We start from the raw sequence: 24,473 nt of genomic DNA, 5'->3' as shown, positions 1-24,473 counted from the left end.
GAAGGAACAACTCATTTTTTCTTTTTCATAAATATGTAGTGTGAAATACCTTGTAAACAGGCAAACGCAGTCAAAACAAAAAATGTTCTTTGCAGCAGATAGAATCTGCTGTTTTTTTTGTTTTTTAAATTAGGAGCATTTAATTACACGATGAGGTCTGAGGGCACCACCTTTTATTGAAGGACAAAATGATTGTCAACCAGCTGCAAAAACATAGTATTTGAGCTGAAATCTGTAAAATACTTGAACTTACAGTTAATATGTTGTATATTTTGGGTCGTCAAATGGTGCCATAACTAGTTTACCACCACTCTGAAACCTAAATCTGCAGCAAGTAAGTACTTACTCCTCAATTTGGTCCAGAGAAAACACACACTGAATACAAAGTGCAGTGGTTGTTGAAAAAGAAGAAACTATCTAATTTCACTTATCCTGATCTAATATTTCTATATCCTGACAACATAGCATAATCCTTGATCTGCATAAAGTATCAAAGTACAACAAGGTCTGCTGACAAGGTGGATGTTTGAAAACAAGGCTTGTGTTTTATGAGGTAAAAGTACAACTCTCATTAATTAGAAAATATGAACAATTCCAAACAATTACTGTTGGTAAAACAAAGACTGGCTGGCAAGTTAAAACCTGAACAATTTTGACATGAATATAAACAATCTGTTGTTTTAAAGTTCATGATAATACATCATGAAAACCAACTGAGCAATATTTAGGCTATGGAGATGATTGATGCAGCAAGTGCTAAATCATAAAGACAAGGAAGATCTTGTGATTTATCATAATCAAGTACAACACATCTGATTTACTGATGATTATGTTTTATTCTGAAAGTAAAATTTAACCAAACTCCGAAGGCAAATCACTGTTTTAAATGTTTTAACAACTAACTGCATGAGCACTTGCAATGATGGTAGTGTGGTGGTGGTGGAAGTGGAGCGGATAAGGAGTAAACCATTCTGTGTTCTACACCAGCCTTCGTCTTTTGGAGTCACGCTCCATCTGGTCCTCACATAAGTTGGCTGCACCCAGAGGAGACACTTGCTTCAGCATGCAGTCCTCTGATGCCTGACCAAACAGGGCCATTAGAAAGGCAACACCAAAACCTGTGGCACGCTCTCCCTATGCAGACATAAAACACAAAAAGAAGAGTCACATTACAGCATAATTACTGCAAAGTGACCCTGTTTGTTTCTTTTTCATTAAATGTCAATGTGACTAAAATCTAAGATCTTGTTAGTTCTAAAATCCATTAATCTTAACAAATGCAACTATAGAGAGACATTTTATAAGAAAACATTGTACACTGGTGAGAAGATCAAAGATATAATGCAGGGCTGTCGTGTAGTAAAAGTGATCAGGACAGAGGATATGATCTTTTTTTTTTTTTTTTTTTTTTTTACAACTCTGTAAAAACAGATCAGCTTTAAAAAAAACTGTTCAGATACAGATCTCTTGCTTTGCTCCCTTTAAAAGGTAGTACAGACCTTCACAAGAACAACTTCACCAAAGAAGAAGTAAGTCTATCTACAGATAAGGCTGTTCTTTAGTTGTTCAAATGAAATTTATATTGAATTGCATTCCTGAACTCCTGTGGTGTATTAGTAGCACATCATATTAAGTATGACAAAAGTACTGCAGGTTTAAATCCTATGCGTCTTAACAATGGTTTCTTGGCTAATGTTATAGGACATAACCACAGAGTTAAAAGCAGCCATATGTTGAAAAATAGCCAGACCACCAGCTACATTTTCACCCCTAAGCAAAGCAGCTTCAGTCAGTTGCTGTTTATTATCAGAGCTCACTTTTTGAAAGGCATGAGAAAAAACAAACAAACCAAAAAGTGGAAATTTCAACATAAATTGGTCAGAAATTACGTTTGTTTTCACCTATTTGGTTTGCAGAGGGGGCTGGAGCCTATCGTAGCTTTCAAGTCCCACACACACTAATGTCACTACAAGTAAGGAGTAAATCTGGAGTCCAATCAATGAAACAACAGTGAAGGTGTGGTTTAGAGCAACTCTGATATATAAAAATGTAAGCTGCATCAACTGATATATGTAATCCATACCTCGCAAGAAGGAGGACCTAAAATCAAGACTTATTGATTTGCATGTAGCTGGAAAGGGTTACAGAGTTATCATAATAAAAGACTTAGATATTAGATATTCACCAGTCCACAGACATATCGCCAATCAATAGACACTATTGGCTCTTACATTGGTGAAGATCAGGTCAAATTTAATTACCAATTTTGCAGAAAAACAGGAATTTGCAAAAAGCAGTAATGACAATAATTGGATTAAAACTAATTGAAATTTTTACTAAAAGGACTAAATCTAAACTATTGGTCAAAAATTAACACTGCAATTCTGACAATAATTTGGTAAAGAAAAAATAATTCTTTATTGTCGGTAATATTAAGTTACTGCTCATTGTAGAGCCACCCATTGGGCGACATATGAATTCAATTTGGTCAATTTGGTAAATTTACTCTTATCCGATACTGAATTTCTGATGAGATAATTAAATAAACTTGTGTTTAGCCCTACATTACCATCACACTCTCTGTGTACTATGTTTAGCTGTGTTTCCACAGAAAAAGTCATACACTCAGTCAAAGGTCACTTTTAATGTCATATTTAGTCAAATCAAGAAGGCATGTCAGGGTTTTTAACATTGTTGTTGCCAACTTACTTAAATGTTCAGCTGACACTCTTGTTTCAGGTCTTGCGGTGTTTAGTAGAGCTTTAGCCTCTTTTCAAATCATGCACCAGACCTTTTCTCACATTTAAATAAGAACATGCTTAAGTCCATATTTATATACAAATAACTTTTTACTATTATGTACTTTACAAATGACTTGTGAAAATTATTATTATTTTAGGGGTTAATGGTTTTATTCAGAAATGTGGGTTTATGTGATCCTGTAAAAGTATTGTATATGTGTGAACCTTGCCTAGATTTGCTCACACACAAAACCAGAATGCACAGTTTCTGTTAGCACACAAAGTGCCAGGTACTTACAGCATGGACTGGAGAGGCAATGTCAACATGGACCCAGATACCAGGCCAATCAAAGCCCAAGTGGGAACCAATAAAGAGGCCAGCACAAGAGCTCTGGGCATTCTCACGATCCTGTTAAAACAAAAAACATGTGAAACCTCAGCAACAAGTCCCTATAATATTTTACTTGAAATACACAGACACATTTACACATTTGGTTTTGATGAATTGGTACTTTTTTGGGTAAACTGTCACTTACTGCCACAGAGTTTTTCATGTCGGCAATCGCAGAGGTGAACTCGCTGAAGTGCAGCTCAGGACAGAAAACCAGAGGATGAGCAAGATCTCCACTGCTGCGTCCAGCACGCACACAAGCTACCTCCCACTGCTCGTTGTTAGTCATCACAGCTGCATGGTACTTTCCCGTGGAGATTCCCTGGACATAAGAAATAAAGTCTATAATAATAACTGCTATTATTACAACTGTTATTACTGATTTTTGGAACTGCTTGCTCTGAGGGGTTTTACAACTGACAGTGAGAGGTTGTCACCTACCTGTGCTCCTGTAAGTGTGGCCATGTCCAGAATAATATCAGCTGACAGATCTTTGCTGGCATAAAACACTCCATCAGCCAGCACTAGTCTGCCTTCTGCATCAGTGTTGTTGATCTCCACTGTCCTTGAGAATAAACCCACAAAAAACATTCATTTTACACCACTGGGCCTGTCCCATTCCAGTTAGTTCAGTTCATATAATCAGTTTGTGCACAAACAAACCAAAAAAACAAAAGGAAAGGCACACAGACATCAACTCAGCTAGACTGATACGCTCCCTTCAAATACAACACAAAAAAGTGGCACATTATTACTAAAAACTGGAGTCTCACTTTCCAGAGTAGAGAGTGTGTATGTCATCAGGCCGTGTGGCTATGGGTCCAACCGCGTTCTCAGCAAGGCAAAATACTGCATGGAGATTATCCTTAAAGCCCTGAAACAAACCAAGGATATAGTGTGTTTTTAAAAAAAATTAACTCTGAGCTGCAGAGAAACAGAAAAAGCTGTGATACTAGCTGCTGTGTGACAATTTGGAAGCTGGCCTCACCTGTTTAATAGTAGCTCTGAAAGCTCCCAAAATTGCAGCAGCTCCTCCACAGTCTCTCTTCATTCCTGGCATTGTGGTCTAGAACCACCCCCCCCCCCCAAATATATATTGGTGAGAAGTATGCAATGACTAAAATTGATTTCTAAGTAAAACAAAAAATGACAAAAAAGTGTTGTATAGTAAATAATACAATTAATTATTCTAGTGTTGAAATGCTTCAATACAGTGATCCACTTATGTGTACAAACAACCACAAGTCACTGTACTTAATTTGTTTGAAGGTCCAAAGGTTCTTTTTTACTTTGTTAGTCAATGTATGTATATATGTATTTATAATCCAGAAAGCATGTTTTTAAACCACGTTAATGCAAAATAACTCAGGGCTAACTTTCTGTTTGACACTATGATTATATATAAACTGTTGGACGTAACTGGAACTGCACATTAAGGGATCACTCAGAACACACTGAACAGCAAGATAGAGTTGGGTAGTTGGGGATTTACAAACTGACTAGCAGGTCACAATAAAACATGAATATGTGTAATTCAAAATACAATTTCAAAAAACTGTAAGACAGTACTTTGAGAATGTTTCCGAATGGCTTTTGATTGAAAAATACTGTTCATCACCATTGATTTAGCAAGGCATTATGCCAATCTTAAATTCTTACAACTGCATATATAATTTAGGACAAAAATAATGAGGACGTCTTACATATTACCAGTCAAAATCAGTTTTGATAATAAAAAACTGAATGACTGACTTTTATCATGATAAGTACTACCGCATTTCCAGTGGGAAAAAAATAGGGCTACCTTTCCCTTGATGCTTAGTCCTCCCGTGTCATAAACAATGCCTTTGCCCACCCATGCAATAGTCTGGGTTGCACCCTCAGGTGTATGGCTCAAAACTGCTAATGCAGGAGGATGCTCTGCTGCCTTTCCCACTCCATAGATACCTGACAAAAGTAATAGAAAAAGAGAGACAAAATCTGTTGAAGTGGACCACAAACCATTACAGATGCTTGGGGATGACTTCAAATAATCATTCACACCAGACATCCTAAGAATATTGCTCATCTAAAGAACGTCTATAAAGAATAGATTAAAACTCCTCCTGAATGTTGTCCAGGCCTAACACACAGCTACCTGAAGTGCTTGCTTTAGTTTTTTGCTGCCAATGGTGGTTCAACCATTTATTAAATTACTGTTGCCATATACTATATCACTTTGTGTGTTTAACAGTTGTGTTCAATAAAGACATAAAAAACCAGCTTAGAAATCTTGTTTGTTCGTATTTGTGACATTGGTGTAAATTAGGTCTCATTTCACATTTTTAACACTTTATGAAAAATAAAGGAAATTGCAAACAGTGCCATTCCCTTTCTCTTGACTATACAGTTGTGCTCGAGTATGCATACGCTTGCAGAATTTGTTAAATATTGTCAATTTTCAGAAAATATGATTGATTGAAGATTTGGCCTGAGAATACAATGTACATGTACACACAAGCTGACACATGCAGGTTTAAATGGCTAATAAGGGTAATTGTCCACATCTGTGACCTGTTTGCTTGTAATTATGGTCTGTGTATAAAAGGTCAGTTAGTCTCTGGGGTCTTGACAGAGACCTGCACATTTCATCCAGTGCTGCACTAACTTTGGTGAATTCTAAGCAATAGGGAAAGCAACAGAGCTGTTAAAGTACCTGCAAGGACCTGCAATGACCTGTAATGGGTCTGGAAAAAAAAAACATTTGGAGTGATGAGACCAACATTGAATTTTATGGTCAAAACTATAAATGCAACATCACAAGGCTTATGATGAAAAGTACACCATCCTTCCTTTGAAGCATGGAGGTGGATGTCTGGTGTTTTAGGGGGGTAAGCTACAATGGCACAGGGAAGTTTATAAAAAATGATGGCAAGATGAATGCAGCATGTAACCATAAAATACTGAATACCAAAAGCTGCACATTGGATGTTCTTGAACATTCCAACATGACAACATTCCAAAACACAAGGCCAACTTGACCTGCCATTGGCTACAGGAGAAAAAGTGAGGGTGCTGGAGTGGCCTTCACAGTCTGCTGGACTCAACATCCACTTAGTGGACACCTCAGACGTGCAGTTTGTGCAAGACAGACCAAGAATATTTTGAACCTGAAGGCTTTTTGCAAGAAAGAATGAGCAGCTTTACCATCTGAGAAAATAAAGTACCTCATCCACAACTAAGGAGGCAATAAACACAGTATTTAAAACTTAGTATGCAAACTTCTGCCTCATATTTTAATTTGAATGCCATTTAAAATCATTTTGCCTGATTGCTCCTGTTTTCTTTAAAGAATGGTACACATTTTAAAATTACTGCAAGGGTATGTAAACTTATACGCACAATTGTACATAAAAAAAAACATTAAAATTTCTATTAAATACACCATCCTCTTGTTTTCAATGAATGCTAACATTTGAAAAAATAAATGTAACTGACACGTAAATTAATTGACTTGTCATAACACAGCTTCATCAGAGACATACCTCCAAACCCTCTTTGCTTTAGTTCTTCTCCACAAATGATTACTGGAGTGATTCCAAGTTCAGTTCCCACAGCTTTAATCTCCTAAAACAAGGTTTAAAATCTGTGACAGAGTTCTGCAGATTACAAGTAATGTAGTAATTATAAGTAATCTATAATAATAGAGAAATTGTTTCACTTACATCTAAGAAGTGATCTGTACTCATCTCATTGCAAGGTGTGTCCACGATGCGAGCTGCCAGCCGCACTCCATCAGCAGCATTGGAGAGACACTGGACAAAAACATCCGTGAGCTGTAGCAGACTGATCAAGGTCTTAAAGTGCTGTGTAAAACTGAAAGACAAATAAATAGAAAAATGTACACTACCTCAAGTTCTGCAACATCCAGGGAGCTGTTTTCTTGTCCGACAATTACAAATTCTACAGTGACGTGCTTTTTCTCAACCCGGCGTGAAGACATAGAGCGGCGAGAGAAAATGGGGAAGGCCCTGGCGATGGCACAGGAGGAGGCAAACACATCAGAACGTTCACACACCATCTGGAGAAGAAAGAAATACTCATATCAGCCACAAGGTCATATTAAATGTCCTTTGCAGGATTAAACACATTGAAGCCTTGCACTTATGCAATAGGGAGTCACAGATAGTAAGTGACACATCAGAAGCTCTTTTCTGTAACTAAAAGTGCTTTCTGACCTCCCTGAAGGAGGCAAGACTTAGCAAAAGTAAATTCCCTCAGTTTAATGAACTTTTACATGAAAAGCTTTAGCAAATAAATGTCTAATGATTATATACTAACGATTATGCAGCGGTTGTTCCCTCCAGGCAGACAGGAACGGACCAGACGAGACAAAAAGTGGGCAGAAGATGGGCTGTTGTGCCTGCTGACCCGTGAAGGAAGGGCAGCCACCGTAGCATGGTTAAGATACAGAGGGCAGCTGTCCGTAGGGTTTGGGTTCAAAGTATTGAGAGCTGCCTGCCAAATCTGAGAAAAAATATGAGACAAACAGACATTAATTACAAAGGCAACTACAGAGCTGTGCATAGTTTGTATTTCCTTGACCTCGCAGACATGCTCACTGAGTCCTGTCTGTTATTGTTAGACAAGCATCTCTTAGGACTTTGCACCACAGACTAGAGCACAATGCATCTCCACAGGTACAAAGAGTGCGGAGAAACGTTGTCTGGGTCTGACCAGGTGATCTGTCAGTGCCCAATACCTTTAAATCCTGAGCATTTTGCACTACCGACATATACAGGATAGAAATAACAATATTATGATAGTCACATAAATCCTGAAGGACGTAAAGAGATTATTAAAGACAACCTGCCCTTTTCGTGACAAAACCAGTAAATGATTACTGCAGACTTTAGCCTCAAAAGTCATGTACTGGTTTGTCAGTTGTGAAAGTCAGGCAACACTATGGAAAATGTGACAATATCGGTTTGATTTGCGTTCAACTAATCCAATTAAATTAATGGAAACAAAATCTACCGCTAATAGGACTAAAATTACATTTCCTGATAGCGTCAATTGTTACAGTTAGAGCTAATGAATTATGCTAGCTAACTAGATGGCTAATTACAGTCTGGTGTCCTTTGGCTATTTGCGTTAGTACATTATTATAAAATATTAGCTATGTTAGCTGAGCTAGCTCGCGATTAACTTCTGGTAGCTTAGCGCCGACATTAGCTGACACCCAAGTATCATTATTTTTCCTAGCGTTACCTCTTTGCTGACGACTGGCTGCAGATTTCCTTTTATTTGGCTCCAGCTGACTTGCTGTAGGTTGGCCTGCTGTCCGATAATCAGAACAGGGCGACTCTGTGGGTCGGAGTCACCAGCAGAAGACCTGAACTCCAGCACCACGTTCGCCATCTTTGTGAGTTGCTGACGGTGAAGCGGACCAAAGACGAGCTGCTGCCTCTCACCGGTGCAGCCTGGACCGACGACGGCAGCTGGGAAGAGACCAAAATGGATGAATGTTGTCAGACAACAATGCAAAACATTAGATTAAAGGGAGGTGAAAAAACGCTTTTTTCTAGCTGAGTTTTGATAGAAATCACCTGAAGTGGTTACAGATTCCATAAATTCTTTAAATAATCGTTATGTACTGTATACGTATGCCGTTTTTAAAATGATCATTTATAGTTGAAGTAATACAATAACAAGGTTTATATTATCTAGATATAGACCACTGTTTTATAGCTCTTTCCCAAGGCATCATTCTGTACCAGTGTCTCTGAATATCAAAAAAAAATTTTTTCGCAGCACTCCTCCGCAAAGCACACACTTTCAGTTTTCATTCAATTTATTATTGGGCATTGCCCAGCTTGACACAAATGTCATTGAATTTTTTGTTTGAAACTAAACTACTAACAACACAAAAATAACCTCTCCCCACGAATCTCCTAATTATATTTGTGATGTCTCCTTCTGTGTCTGAGATTGTCATACACAGATCCTCAAAAGGCAACAAGGAAAATTAGGTAAGTTTCTCTTATAAATAACAATGATAATAAAAAAAATATTACTTTATAAAGTTAAAACATTTAAGTGGAAAGATGCCATAAGAAACTACAAATTGTCACCAAACTGATGGCATGTTTTATGATAGTTAAGGGTCTTATTGGTCATACTGTGCAAATTATTTGTATCATTTATGTTTTTTTTTTTAAATTTTTTTATTGAGATTTCATTTATAAATACTGAACCCTTTGGGATTCAACTGACTATATTATACACAGGTCAATTAGGAAATTTTTACACTGCCAGTTATTCGAGAGCTTTTGTTAATTTGCAGATACATATTTTTTAAAAGAAAAACATGATCAACAAGTAAAATATGTTACAGTGTTATAGATTAATCCACAAAATAGAATACAAATAAGTAATTTACACATCAGTACATTAGTAACTGTCTGATATAATCTGTTTAGTTAGTTATGGTTTTAATTAAACATTTCTTGTATATTTGTGCATATTATGGACCTGCAGACTTGGAACACTATTCAGCCTTTCACCTCAAGAAGTGCCTCTCAGCTCAAATGTGCACTGCCACAGACAAGCTCTTTCAGCTGAAGACGACAATTATCCGGACTGTAATGGACAGCAGTAAACCTTCCAAACCCCACTCAACAAGCCCCTTAAAATAAAGTGCCTCATCCACTATTGGAAAAGACTACAAGCTAATGGTAAAGGAGACAACACACAGCACCTATAACCCCTTCCTCCCCATGTCCTATCCGTCTCATCAATTCCATACGTTCCTTTCTTATTGTTGTAAATTGTAAAAATATACAACATTGTAAATAAAAACATTCTTTCAGGTTACTCCGCTTTGACACTAAGTGAGGGATAAATGAAGGGTGAACTGAAGGTGCCTTGCAGTCAGGATGACCAATGGGGACATAGAAGAGGGAGTTTTGTAGGCCCAAATACAGCTTCAATGTAATGGAAAGGGAAAAAAAAACTCAAGTGGTAGTGATTTGTTTATTTCCTCACCCATGAATGCCACCCACAACAAAACACAAAGTTGTTGCACTTTAAAAACTTTGTGAGATGTAGGAAAACACACAATTTGTTGACATGAAAAGCTGCAATTGAACAATTTGTAAAGGCAAACATTGAAAACATTTACTGCTATTTGGTTTAGAAATGATAAACCATCTTTTCTCACAAGTGTAACCGAAACCGAGACACAAGATTAATTTCAACAATCGAATTGTTAAATACACTGTCAACATGCTATAGTACTTGCATCATCCAATGAAGTAAACCCTACTGTGAAATGTGCACTTTCACATCAGAGTGCATAGTTTAAAGCCATGTTGCAATAAAACAGCAGGTACAGGGAAATGCTTTTCAGGGCATTACAACATTAGGGAAATTAAAATATCACCTGCTGTCTGATTATGAAGCTTGCAAATAATAAAAGGGCTTTACACACTCTATCTTCGTTCATAAAATACTTGATTCCTAAAAAGAAAGAGGCAGTGACATTTTTGGAACTGTACAAAAAACAAACAAACAGTGGAACTGTGCTAATTTATTAAAAATCCTTCGTTTTTCAGTTTTTCCATCATAAATGTCATATTGAAATATTGTTTGCCACATGCATGTAGCAATGTACTGCTTCTGGATGAGGAAAGTGTACGCTACTGTGTCTTTTCTCCTAGAGTAGGAAACAGCTTGTTTTAAAAACTGATAAGTTTTTAGTGTGTCACAGAGAATACTAGTGCCATCAAAAGAAACACAAAGGTTCTCAAACAAGGTTTTAAGATTAAAATTAACTGACAATTAAACATTCATTTTTAACAATAGAGCTTTGGCCATTCTTCATTAAAAAATACATTTTTAACAATAGAGCTATGGCCATTCTTCATTAAAAAATACAAACACTTATTGTTTCCCATATCTCAAACTTGAGGGAGTTTCTTGTTTTCTTGGTCTTGCATCAGAGTAAATTAAATATCTTGGATTTTAAACTTCTGAACAGCAAAAAACGACGTTTGGTGGCAGACACCACCTAAGACTTTTAGACCTTACAATATACACTTTACTATTAATTAAACAAACAAGAACCAATTAGACAAAGTGAAATGTCTATGAGAACACAAGATATTTATGCTCAAAACCTGAAAGATGCCCGCCCCCCCCACATTAAAACACATTAAGTTTATTTCTCTGATATTTAATTTGGTTGGTTTATTCTCTGGCTTATTTAATTGAATAATACTTTTATCACACTTCAAATATGTAATGTCACATCCAGCTCAAAATGTACTTTTTATTGCACCTGCAGTACAGTACAGTTTACTCTGACCTGAGGTTAATTCTCCATATTCTGGGATTTTCAAGATAATACCACTAAAAGGTAGACTTAATTTTAGGAACTTTACACATACACACACTAGATTCAGTAAACTATATCTAACTGGAAACTAATCACATGCTTGTAAATGTTATTTTTACTAACCTTGAATGTAAACCATGATAATAGAATAATACTCATTTAAATTAATGTTGTGTCATACATCTTGAACAGCATACAAAAATAGTATCTTATTAATTGCATAAAAGGTTTAAAGCACCTGTTAGATATTTTAAAATAACAATTTTAAGAAGAAATGTATTAAGCGCGCATGCTCTCACACACGTGTACCTACACACACACACACACACACACACGCCAAGTGAAGAAAAACATGGAAGACCTTATGCTTTAGAAGTTAAAGAGCCCAGACATGAAACCAAAGCTGACAGCAGACAGGTTTCAAGTAGAGAGGACCGTATAGTGTGCTTGTATTAAAACTTCAATCTGTTCTTATAATTTGTAAATCATGTGAGAAGAGGATAATCTGAGAGGTCTGAATAGGTTAGTAATGTGTAAGACTACATGTTAAAGAAGCTACTAGTACATTAGCGCACAGTGTACGTGCATGTGACACTTATAAACACTTATATAAATGTCATCACACACAAAATAAAAAGCTATGCATCACCACACATGTTCATGTGGATGTGCATGTGCGTGGGAGACTTTGGGCTACACTAGGATAATGTTTTCACTCCATAAACACTAATGCAGGCCTATAGTGCCTTCACGGTCCTTAACTCAAGCATGACACAGGTTTCCACTAGACCCACAGGTGGCAGTAATGGTGCAGTTCTTCAGGATGGGGTTAAAGTGGGAGGTAGTGCTACCACCGGCTTCTCTTGGTGGGAAAGGCTTCATGGTGGAGAGGATCAAGGCCAGACAGTCTGCCACATTTTTGTTCGGGGCACAGGCCAGAGCTGGTGTATGGCCTGCAGAAGGTCAAGGTTGAATGAGGTCAAAGGGGACTATTTTGGTATTGTAAGATAAAAAAATTATTCCTGCTTTTACCTTCCTCATCTACAGCCATTACTGCTGCTCCTCTGCTCAGTAACACCTGTACTACAGTCGCCAGGCCTTTCCTTGCTGCAATGTGAAGTGGCCTACACAAGAAAGTAAGATAACTGGAGCAATAATCTAAATCTTCTCGATTATCTATAGTCATGAGAAAAGTAATGGCACAGTTTGCTTTTTTTAAATTTGGTCTTGAAATGTGATTTTATCTTATCCAAAGTCACAAAAATCAGCAAACACAATATCTCTAAGATGATAAAACAAAAACAATCATGATCTTTCATGTCTTTATTCAACACAGCCATTAAGCATACAAAGTGATGGACGAAGTAATAGCAACACCACTAAGTATCTGATGTCACTAAATGCCAACTTGAGTCAGGTGTTAAGAAACCTGGCATCCAATCAATAAAACAAGAATGGAGGTGTGTTTGAGATACCTTGACTAATAAAAACACTCAAACAGTGTTAGTGTGCTATTCACCAGAAGCAGCTGTTAGCAGACAGCTGCAGATGTTAGCAAAGTCTCACAGAAGATCTACGATCAAAAGCTGTTGAATTTCATGTAGCTGGAAACAGAGTAATCTTTTTTTTTTCTAATGCAGCTTCAGGAGATTTCCTTTAACTGTCTAGAGGAGGTTGAAAGTAATATTCCAGTCAGTCCTCTGCACTTGGCTGTGAGTAAGACTTCAGATATTCATCAGTCCACAGTTAGACATACTGTTTACGACGTAAGACAATTTGGTACTGTGGCTACTCTCCATAGAAGTGGGTGCCCAGCCAAGACCACGTCAAAAGCCCAAAGCAGAATTCTTTGGAGTTGGTTAACATCTCTGTTTATGTGTCAACCATACACAAAACATTGAACAGACATGATTTTCATGACAGGACACCATGCAGGAAGCCTGTACTCTCCAAAATAACAACACTGTGGCATGCAAGATGTTTGTCCACCTTAATACTCCAAAACACTACTGGGAAGATGTCTTGTGGACAAAATAGAGATAAAATAAACTAAAATAAAAAAAAACACACAGCATTATATATGCTGCAAAAGGCAGCTGCATTCCAACATACTAACTTTAAAATATTGAGGAGGAAGCATCGTAATTTGCTGCCTCTGGACCTGGACCACTTGCAATTGTGGAGTGGAAAATAAATTCCAAAGTTTATCAAGGTATCCTACAAGATCCTATCAGGATGACTGTCAGCAAGCTGAACCTTAGAAGAGGCTGGGTGATAAAGAAGGACATTGACTCTAAACACTAAAGTAGATGTACTACGAAATGGCTTCAGAGACAAGTCCACATTTTGATATGGCCCAGTCAGACCCCAGACCTTATTCTGACAGAGATGCTGTGGGATGACCTCAACAGAGCAGTTTACACCAGACCTTCTAACAATATGGCTGATATGAAGCTGTTCTGTAAGGAAGAATGGTTCAAAAGTTCTCCTGGACATTGTGCAAGTGTATTCCACAGATGCAGTAAGCACTTGCATGAAGTTATTGTTGCCAAAGTTCATTCAACCAGTAACTGAATTACTGTTGCCATTACTTTGTACAGTTTGTATGTTGAATAGTTTTATTCTATAAAGATACTGCTTAGAAATCTTTCTTCGTGTTTGTGACTTTGATGAAGATCAGGTCACATTTCACAACCAATTTAATTTGAATATTTTGATAACTTTTATTTAACAGCATACATGTATAGTAGGTAGGACTTGAGGGATACTCACATTTGGAGTGCGCCGTTTGTTGCATTTATGAGGGAAGAGTCACTGATCTCTCCCAGAATCAAAAGGGCACACATCTCATGGCCCTAAAGAATTAAACAAACTGAAATAAATGACAGTTTGCATGCCTAAAAATATAAGAGGTTAAAAAAAAGTAATACAAATCATCAGTCTGAAAATGTAACCCAATATAATTATAGCACCTTAACTGGCAACTGTAAAAATTATGTGTTGCTACAAACATGCACAAGTTACAGTGTCACTGCATGCCTATTTTAGAGTATATGGGTGTGTATGTGTGTGTGACCTTGCTGCAGGCTAAGTGAAGGGCTGTGTTATTATTGAGATCCACCAGGGTCAGGTCTGGCTTCGCTTTGTGCAACAAGAACTCTGAAATGCAGAAAACAAGGCATCCTTCACAACCAACACAGACCGTTACATTGTTATGTGGAGTGACATACCATCAGTGCAACAGGGGAAAAAATATTAAAAAAAAGAAAAATGGTCAATTACAAGATATTATTAGTGAGGAATGTGAGGTCTTGATGAGACAGTATGACCTTTTTTTTTTTTTTTTTTTTTTAAAACACACCGACCTAAGATATTCACATACCAACAGCCATTGTCTGTCCACAATCCGCAGCAAACATCAGAGCAGAGAATCCACAGTGGTCAACAGTATTGACCTCTGCTCCTTGGGTAAGGACCATCTGAAGCCCAGCAACATTTCCTGAATAAGCAGCAGCATGCAATGGGGTCCTGCACAAATCACACGCAAATACTGGATGAACAGACAGATTAATTGCTTCAGAATATACAATTAGTGGAACCACCTTCAATATGTTTATGATTTAAGGAAGGAAAATACCAGCTAATAGTGCACTTTTATGAACGCAACATGTCGTGCCTACCCTGTTTCTTGTGCCTTTCCAGATAAAAAATTTGCTGGTTAAAAAATATTCCACATCATTAATTCACATTTGCAATTAAAATGTTTTAATTAATAAATCATACAAAAGATGTAAGATTTTTTTTGCACCTGGGAATTCTTTGGGATACCATGGACAACAATGCTCTCAAATAGGTAATATTTAAGCACTAAGTTAAGTTTTACATAACACACACACACACACACACACACACACACAAACATACACACTTTTGTTTGTATTCATCATAGACTGTGTAAGGGCTACAGTGCTTCTTAAATGGGAGCTCTTATCAAGAATGAGTGCTTAGCTGAGAGCAGAACCCACCTTCCTTTGGCATCACTGACAATTACAATTTGAGGGCCAAGAGACTTTACTAAAAGTTCAGCAGCAACATCATGTCCGTTAACCCTACAGAGGAGGACAGAGTTATTTAATTTCAGAGAATGTATTGTCTAACAAAAACTGTATGATTTGCATTTAGATTAAACATGGTTCTTACAGAGCACAGTGCAGTGGGGTGAACAGGTTTCCTTCCTGGTTGCTAAGAAGTTTGTTTTCAAGTAAAATTTGTAAACATCCCTCATGCCCTATAGAGGACATGAAACAAATGGACAAAAAATTATTACAATTTGTGTTCAGATTTTTTCTATTTAATACTGAACCAAACTCTCTTCATGTATTTTATTTAAATACAGTTGACATGAATTCTTGTTCTGATGTTTTACCATGGTAGGCAGCCCAGTGGGTGGGCGTGTAGCCTCTGTGGTCCAACATGGAGTCCAGGGCATCAACTTTTAATGCAGCCTTTAGCAAAGTGCGGAGGAGCTCTCTGTGGCCACAGGAGGCAGCAAGGTGAAGTGGGGTTCTTCCCTGAGAGTCTCTACACAGAGCAGTCGCCCCATGTTCCAAGAGAGCAGATACACAGTCATCATTGCCCATCATGGCCTGACAAGAGAGAGAACAAAAGATGTAATGGGAGAAAAATATTCCTTATTTCATTAGTACGACTTAAAGACTGACACACAGTGAACATAGTAATCACACCCACAGCTCTGTGTAATGCGGTAAAGCCCTTTTTGTCTGCCGCATCAGGTGTTGCTCCTTTCTCCAACAGGATGTGGACGCAGTCAGTGTGTTGTCCCAAAGCTGCCAACATGAGAGCCGTCCTGCATACAACAAACAAACTCTAGTTTGATGCAGTCAAGTTATTCAATTTATCATAGCAGACCAACTTGATTGCTTTGAATAGACTAATTTGCTTGTTTTATCATGTAACTACTCACATGGTGTGATACATCTTTAATTATCCTTTCTCAGTAAACACACTGTCATCAGACTTTGAGTGCATATTTGCAATAATTTTAAATGTTATTGTTATAATATCCACTAAAGACCATTTGCTATAACACTATAGTACAATAAAGCTAAACATAGTTCAAACGTGCAAACGTAGTGATATTCAATAATAACAATTCATAGCACTAAATAATAAGTGACTCACTGCCCCCGTTTGTCTGGACTGTCAATAATGTCGGCACTGTGCTCCTTGTTGACTAGTAATAGCAGACAGTCCATTTGGCCTTCAGCAGCTGCACAAAGAGAGTAAAATGAAAATGCATACTACTATAATTTTGAATGTGCATTTAAGAATCAGTGAATACACACACACAAAAATAAATTGTACAAAAAAAGTGCACATACACACCTGCAACATGAAGAGCTGTCCACTTATGCTTTTGTTCTTTCAGTGTGTAGGAGGCTTGATGTTTCAGAAGAACCTCCAAACATGAGACAAAACCCTTCTGAGCTGCCAGGTGCAGGGCAGTTCGGCCTTCAATGTCCCGCACATCCAAACTCACTAGTGTTTCACACAGCAAATGCAGGGCCTCACAGTGACCGTAATAAGCCTATAGTGGCAGAAAATAAAAAAGCAGAGTCAAAGGTTGGTACATGTACATGATGGCACAAGCAAAAAGATGGATTGCGGTGCTTTTACTACTCACAGCCAAGTGCAGAGGACTAACTGGAATATTACTTTCAACCTCCTCTAGACAGTTAAAGGAAATCTCCAGAAGCTGCATTAGAAAAAAAATGTTTATTATAAACACAATTAAAAACATAACTTAAACATAACATAAGTCTTAAAATAAAAGATACCACGGACCAGTTCCAGGTGCTGTTTGTTCCCACATGCTGCTGCATAGTGGACGGCGCTGTAACCCTTACAGTTCTTAAGGGTTGGGTTTGCACCATTGTCAAGTAAGAAGTCTAAACACCTGTAGACATAGAATCCAAATGTTACAAATCGTCCTTTGGTTTTATACTCTGTGCATAAGAAGTAATTATGAGGAAGTCGGGAGAGGCAGATAAATACGTTTGAGTGGTGCAAAACATGTATGAGAGCTGTAAGCCTGTGGTGAGATGTGCTGTAAGTGTGACAGGAGTTCAAAGTGGAGGTGGCTCTGCATCAAGGATCTTGTTGGCTCTGGTGATGGGCAGGCTGACAGATGAGGTTAGACAGGAATAGCCATGGACTATGATGTTTGCAGATGACGGGTGAAGAAAAGTGTCAGGTGTGTTGTTTGATAAACGAGTATCAGCAAGAATGAAAGGAAAGGTGTTCAAGACAGTGGTGAGACCAGTGATGTTGTACAGAGACAGTGGAGCTGAAGAAGAGACAGGACGCAGAGCTGGAGGTAGCAGAGCTTAAGATGTTGAGGTTCTCTTTGGGAGTGACGACGATGGACAGGATCAGTCTTGTTGCTGCAATGAGGACATCAGAGGGACAGCTCATGTTAGATGTTTTGGAGATAAAATCAGAGAGGCCAGATTGAGGTGGTTAGGACATGTTCAGAGGAGACTGAAAATATTGGTAGAAGGATGCTGAGGTTGGAGTTGCCAGGCTGGAGGTCTAGGGCAAGACCAAAGAGGAGATTTATTGATGTAGTGAGGGAGGAAATGAAGTTAGTTGGTGTGAGAGAAGATGATGCAAAGGACAGGGTTAGATGGAGGCGCATGATTTGCTGTGACGACCCATGAAAGGGAACAGCCGAAAGGAAAAGAAGAAGCATAAGAAGTACTTAATGAAAAATATTATATAGTGTTTTGTAAAGAATTTTAGATTTATCTACCTAAGGACCACACTATCTGTCTAATCTGTAATAGAGTTTTCAATGTGTGGTAAACTAAAAATAAATTGTGGTGGTGGAGTGATTAGCTCTGCTGCCTCACAGCTAGAAGGTTGTGGGTTTGCTTCCCCAACCAACCCTGGCCCTTCTGTGTGAAGTAGTACTTCTCCCACAGTTGAAAGACATGCATGTTAGGTTAACTGGTGACTCTACAAAAAACTGCCCACAGGTGTGAATGGTTTTCTGTACCCCACCTCTCACGGTATGACAGCTGGGACAGGCCATACATGTTTGTACTGCTTGTACAAATAAATTTGGACTTTCATCCTCTCCTTTTTTTGCGGTAGGAACACACATCTGCTTGCGATTTGACTTTAGCTCCAGTACTCTAACTCAACATGGTTTTCAACAGACGACAATGAATAGTGACTTTACACTTAAAAAAAATAATGAGTTACCCTATTTAATTATTTCAAGATATTACTGTGGATTCTACACAGTAGAGCACATGTAATCTATTAGGATAAAGGTTTATGTACTTGTATTTAATAATAGAAACATGACAATAATATTTGACTTACAAAGAGGCCTCTTCTTCCTTGCCCACACTGTATTCAGACCCACAGTTTGTGTCTCCTCTGTGAAAAGAAAGACCAACACTACTTTAAAACTTACTTGAATGAAGTCAGGATTTTATTTTATTTTTTTCACACCCAGTTAATCATCTCTGAGTACGACATTCAGATGCTTGCGCTTTCCCGTACCCACAGACGGTGTATGAAGCAGCAGTGTAGTGAAGAGGGCTGCAGCCTGTCAGATCCAGCTCATTGACTTCAGCTCCAGCTCTCACCAGGGAGATGGTGCTTTGTCTATTCCCACTGGCTGCAGCATAGTGCAAAGGAGATCTAAGAGGTGCAACATGGGAGAGTTGTGACATCAGATTACACCAAAACACAGTTGCAATCTAAACTAAAGCGATTCAGCACTGTTTACCTTCCCAAAATATCCTTTATATTTGGTTCAGCGCCGCTATTTAAAAGCAGGTTGAGACAGTCCACATTTCTGTCACAAGAAAATAAATTGAGTCAGTCATAAACTTAAATTCACTAAGTTTATCATCTTATAATCTACACTTGTCTATATTATGAGACGTACAGATTATTTGTTTAACGGTAAAAAACACGCGCACACTTTTACTGAGTTAACATGACATGAGCAAAACTAACAACATAAAACAGGATAGAATCCAGAAACAACATTTATGGTACGGTATGCATTACAGGAGGCTAGGTGCTGGTAGGCACCCCCTCTGAACCGTGGATGGATAGATGGACTATACGCCACTAACCCTCCAGCTGCAGCTGCATGCAGGCAGGTCCTCCCATGGTCATCCAAGCTGTTTATGTCAAATCCTCGTGACAGCCTTTGAGATGACATAATATTGTAAAACTGGCCTAAATGATAGACGACAAACAATAGGGGAAAGATTTTCAGCTGTGCAAGTAAAATGTAACATGTTTAAGAAAAGAGAACCAAGTAGAGGTCTTGATGAAGATTCTTACCATTAAATAGTAACTTTCGACAACAGTCTGGAAATCCATAGAGCGCCGCCAAGTGAAGTGGAAGCATCCCATGAATCCCCCGTCTTAAGTGATCATAATAGAGATTATTACATCAATATGTGTGAAGTTAGGAAAAAAAAAGAATTAACTGATAAACTAATACTAGTTTATTCTGCTGCTTTGTTAGTAAGCAAAGCATTACTGTGCTAATGTACTAAGCATAGCATTGCAATGATTGCCTTCTGAAGGTGTTGCAGGGGAGACCACCATCAAACAATTCCAGATTTATTTAAATAAGAAATTTAGATTACCTGGACCTGTCTGCACCATTAGTCAGCAAAGTGCTGATCAGCAGCTCCTGTCCATGTCTGGCAGCAACATGAAGAGGGGCGTTTCCATACATGTCAACACAGTCAATCTCACCACCTGCGTAAGAAACCAGAAGCAAACATGGCAATATGACGACATGTTTCAGATGAGAAGATGCTCTGATATTCAGGAGTCAGCATGTTTGAAGAACACTCATTCAGTGTTTTTATATTCTTTAAATATTCACTGCAATTTTTGTTACCGTTTTGGATCAGAATCTGTGAACCTGTGAAGCGCCCATGCATTGCAGCCATATGCAAAGGGCTCTTTCCTTCTTTATTCTGTTAAACAGAAAAAAAACATGTTAAGTTAAAAATGACACAAATCCTTATAATTGTACTGTGCATTTAATTCTCTAACCAATGACTAATGCAGTAATATTGTTGTACAATTTTTATTACTGTTTTATTCTTTATCATAATCAAATCCAGAAAGAACAAACAAACCACAAATCTCCTTACCTGCATGTTAACATCAGCTCCATTGTTAATTAGCAGCTCTAGACAAAGCACACCGCTGGAAGAAGCAGCAGCAAGATGCAGTGGCGTGTTGCCATACAAGTTGGGCTGATTGATGTTGGCACCACAGTTCACCAGTTCAGAAGCCACGGTGTCCTGCCCCGTGTGACAGGCCATGTGGAGTGCTGTATTACCAAAAAAGTTGGGTTCATCAGTCTGTGAGACAGAGGTGGAGGAAATGTTTGTAAGTGCAATATGAAACATATCTAGTGATTGATCAGCAATAAACTTGCCAACTCAAGAGACTCTGCAAATTATAGTAATATAGTCGTCTTTATAAAAAAAAATTCTGCCATATTCTGAATTTATAATAAAACTAAAATGCTCTACACAGTCTCTGCAGCAATACTGTACACATTTTAAATATCCATTAAAGAAGTTACTGTGAATAAAATTAATTGCAGATATAATGGTTTAATACTTTTGACCAACTCATAGTACCTCCACACCCAGTCTCAAAAGATATTGGACCACTTCTAACTGTCCACTGGCAGCGGCAGCATGAAGTGGAGTGTAACCACGCTTGTCCTTGCACATCACATCTGCACTATGAGACACCAGCAGCTTAACCACCTCCACATGTCCTGAAAAAATAACTCAACATTTACCACAAGCATCTACCATACTGGCACATCACAGCACAACCAATTTACTCATAAGCCTGTAGCCTGTAAACTAAAGTTAGTCCACAGTTAGTGCACAGGTTATTTTAGTACAATAATATAATAATCTTATTTTGACCCTTATAAGACAAATACATTTTTGTCAGTAAATTGTCTAATTTAAAAGTGTGATGTTGTGTTAATTAGACACTGCTTACCAAGGTACGCAGCCCAGTGGATTGCCTGCCGTTCCTTCTTATCTTTTGCACTTACATTGGCACCTTTTCTCAACAGCAAGTTCACCATCTGCACAAACATAATAAATGGGTTAACAACTGTGTCTATCAACATATCTTAATTTACAGCAAATAAAAGCATAATTTAGTCCTGTCAACAGTTTTGCAAACATACATTAACATCTATTCTAACCTGGCTTTGGGTATGATTTGTCACCCAGAGGAAGAAAATTTGTATGAAGGAGATAAATACAGTTGAAGTTTACATACACATTTTGGAGGCATCTGTGAGCAAGGCGGCCTACAAACCTGACTCAGTTACACCTGTCTGTCAGGAGGAATGGGCAAAAATTCCAGCAAACTATTTTGATTCCCAAAAAAGTCATACAGTTTAAAGGCAATGCTACAAAATATAAAAGCAATGCATGTAAATGTCTGACTTTGAATAAAGTAATACAAAAATTCTCTCTCTCATTATTCTGCCATTTAGCAAATAAAAATAATTTGGGTAATCCTAACTGACCTTAAACAGGAAAGGTTTAGTCTGATTAAATGTCAGATGGTGAGAGAAAGGAAGGATGTGTCTTTTTATGTATATGTAAACTTCTGGTTTTCACTGTATATTATAAGACATGTAATTTCCTGAAACACCTTACAGAAACGAATCACCATTTATTCATTTACCTGAACTGACTCTTCTTTCCAGCCTTGGTAGGATTTGAAATTATAACTAAAAGCCATTAAGGAATACATGATTAAACTCAGGAAGAAGACTGCTTTCAACTTTAATGTTTACCTTTCCATGGCCACTGTGCGATGCATGATGTAGTGGTGTCCTTCCTGCCCTGTCAGTAACATCTAGGCTACAAACATGAGGTATAAGAGTTTCAGCACAACCTATGGCCCAGTTTGTAGCTGCCATGTGTAAAGGTGTGTGCCAGGATTTGTCCCGTGCATTAACTTCTGCCCCATGCATTAGTAGCAGCTCCACAGCCCTCTGAAAGAAAAACACAATGCTCAATGAACACAAAAGTTAAAACATTTGGCCCTGAGAACTGTCTCTGGTTTTAGAATCCCCAATTGTGTTTTAAAAGTAGGAACATACTTCATTTCGTGAGGCAGCTGCTCGATGTAAAGGAGTCAGCAACGCCTGGTCCTTAGCATTGACATTTGCATCTGTAACAGTCAAAAATCAAAGTTAGGCTTTACTGCTAATGTGCATTTCTTGTGGTATTCAGTTATTCAGCATGTATTTATTAAAGGAAAACCTGTTTCTATTATTTTTATATCAATAAAAATTCTAAATTCTTATTCAAGTAAACATTTCACAGAAAGTATTTATACCTAAATTAATAAGTAGCTCCATAATGCGGACGTCACCCAAGTAAGCAGCAGCATGAAGTGGAGTGCTTTGTTCTTGGTCCTGAGGGGAGGGAAACAAATATGCAAACATTGTCTACATTGTCAAGTCTACAGCACATACTTGTTCTATAAAATAGTATTCTGTATAATGTGTATTATATTTATATTAAGGTTCTGTTATATCCTTGTATTATTGCTTAATCATCTGTTCCATGTCATCTTTAGTCAGCTGTTGCTCTACATGTATTTATAGTATGAAATAGTATAAAAATTACGAAATGTTTCATTTAACCGATTTTTTCTAATAACTGTGATCTAACATGTAGTATAGCAGTATATATATGTAATATATTGATAACAGACTCCAAATAAAATCAAACTCAATTTGATTTGACTAAATGTAACTAAAAACAAACAATGATGCAGACATATTACCAGGGAATTGATGTCTTCATTATCGTTCAATAAAAATTTCACTTCATCTGCACTTCGGCTGAATATGGCTTGGACCAATGGAGACTGAAAAACAGATTTCACAGGCAAAACAGATAATGAGAAACATGAAAATATGTTATGGTATGATTAAAAAAGTAATTTAAATTCAAATTGAGCTTGTTCTTAATGCTTGCTATGATTATATCTTTTTACAGAAAGAAAAACCATACAAGCAGTAAGTACACACAACTTCAGCTGAACAGCTTTAATCAGGACATGTGGGCAAACTTTCTAGGATCAAAAATAGTTTTTCACTTGCTGAGATACCAATAAAAACAATTATAATTATATTAATTAAAAATAACTTACTAAATTGGGTAAGGTTAGGTAAGGTCAGAAAACATTAGACAAAGTGGATTACACAAAGGTGGAAACATTAAAAACTGGTGTTCAAATGTTTTATGACGGGATTTTGACTTGGTCTACCTGGGATCGCAGTGGCGATGGCGCATGAAGTTCCAAAAGAACCGAGTGTGCAAATTGGTAAAAAATTACGCTCACAATAATTTCGCCTCGTGAGGAATATGTGATATTTACTAGCGTTAGCTATGAAACGTTAGCAAACTTTGCTCGATATGCTACGTGGCTAGCCAGATGTTTTCAGTGTTTGTGTAAAATACTGTTAGACAATCAGCAAGCAAAATTCGCTAATGTACCTGATCCTTGATGTTCCTTAACTCCATGTCCCATTCACTGTGGAAGTTCCTTCATTAAGACTGAGTGTAAAGTTCACTGCATGTCACTCTGGAGCAGCTAGTTAGCCTAGCTTTAGCTCAGTTAGCTGCTGTGATAATGTGTCCAACTCAGTTGCCAGAATATCGCGATGAAAGTAAAAAACGTGATTTACAGGCGTTAGGATCGGTCGAAAACGATATTTCGTTAAACTTATTTTTTATACTTGTTTTTGTTTATTACTTATTATAAAAAGGAAACGTACTCTTTTGTTTAAAATTATGCATTTATATATATATATATATATATATATATATAT

At 37.6% G+C, this 24,473-nt stretch overlaps 1 protein-coding gene across 3 annotated transcripts; it reads right to left on the bottom strand.

Moving 5' to 3' along the window:
* Nucleotides 1-113: 113 nt before the first annotated feature.
* On the bottom strand, nucleotides 114-24,303 carry LOC137127580 (probable aminopeptidase NPEPL1). 3 transcript variants are annotated; one of them, XM_067504732.1, is made up of 28 exons: nucleotides 24,139-24,302; nucleotides 23,423-23,506; nucleotides 22,970-23,048; nucleotides 22,731-22,801; nucleotides 22,422-22,622; nucleotides 21,608-21,695; nucleotides 21,229-21,371; nucleotides 20,731-20,943; nucleotides 20,472-20,550; nucleotides 20,212-20,326; nucleotides 19,901-19,983; nucleotides 19,687-19,792; nucleotides 19,332-19,400; nucleotides 19,103-19,243; nucleotides 18,920-18,976; nucleotides 17,375-17,486; nucleotides 17,214-17,285; nucleotides 16,916-17,117; nucleotides 16,712-16,799; nucleotides 16,259-16,376; nucleotides 15,936-16,155; nucleotides 15,710-15,797; nucleotides 15,535-15,618; nucleotides 14,892-15,037; nucleotides 14,586-14,668; nucleotides 14,282-14,364; nucleotides 12,542-12,633; nucleotides 10,128-12,462 (listed from the first exon to the last, which is right to left on the bottom strand). In XM_067504732.1, the coding sequence occupies exons 1-28, from the start codon at nucleotides 24,163-24,165 to the stop codon at nucleotides 12,272-12,274; spliced, it is 3,135 nt and encodes a 1,044-aa protein (XP_067360833.1). In that variant the 5' UTR covers nucleotides 24,166-24,302; the 3' UTR covers nucleotides 10,128-12,271. The 3 variants fall into 3 exon arrangements, with proteins under 3 accessions (XP_067360836.1, XP_067360834.1, XP_067360833.1); XM_067504733.1 differs by lacking the exons at nucleotides 10,128-12,462; nucleotides 12,542-12,633 and adding an exon at nucleotides 8,446-8,612 and having other exon boundaries at nucleotides 24,139-24,303; XM_067504735.1 differs by lacking the exons at nucleotides 10,128-12,462; nucleotides 12,542-12,633; nucleotides 14,892-15,037; ... (21 more) ...; nucleotides 23,423-23,506; nucleotides 24,139-24,302 and adding exons at nucleotides 114-1,134; nucleotides 3,040-3,150; nucleotides 3,278-3,454; ... (7 more) ...; nucleotides 7,453-7,638; nucleotides 8,383-8,612.
* Nucleotides 24,304-24,473: the final 170 nt, after the last annotated feature.

The sequence above is a fragment of the Channa argus genome, chromosome 5 (genome assembly GCF_033026475.1).
Source record: "Channa argus isolate prfri chromosome 5, Channa argus male v1.0, whole genome shotgun sequence".
NCBI classification, from domain to species: Eukaryota; Metazoa; Chordata; class Actinopteri; order Anabantiformes; family Channidae; genus Channa; species Channa argus.
This window is presented reverse-complemented; position numbering and strand designations above follow the sequence as displayed.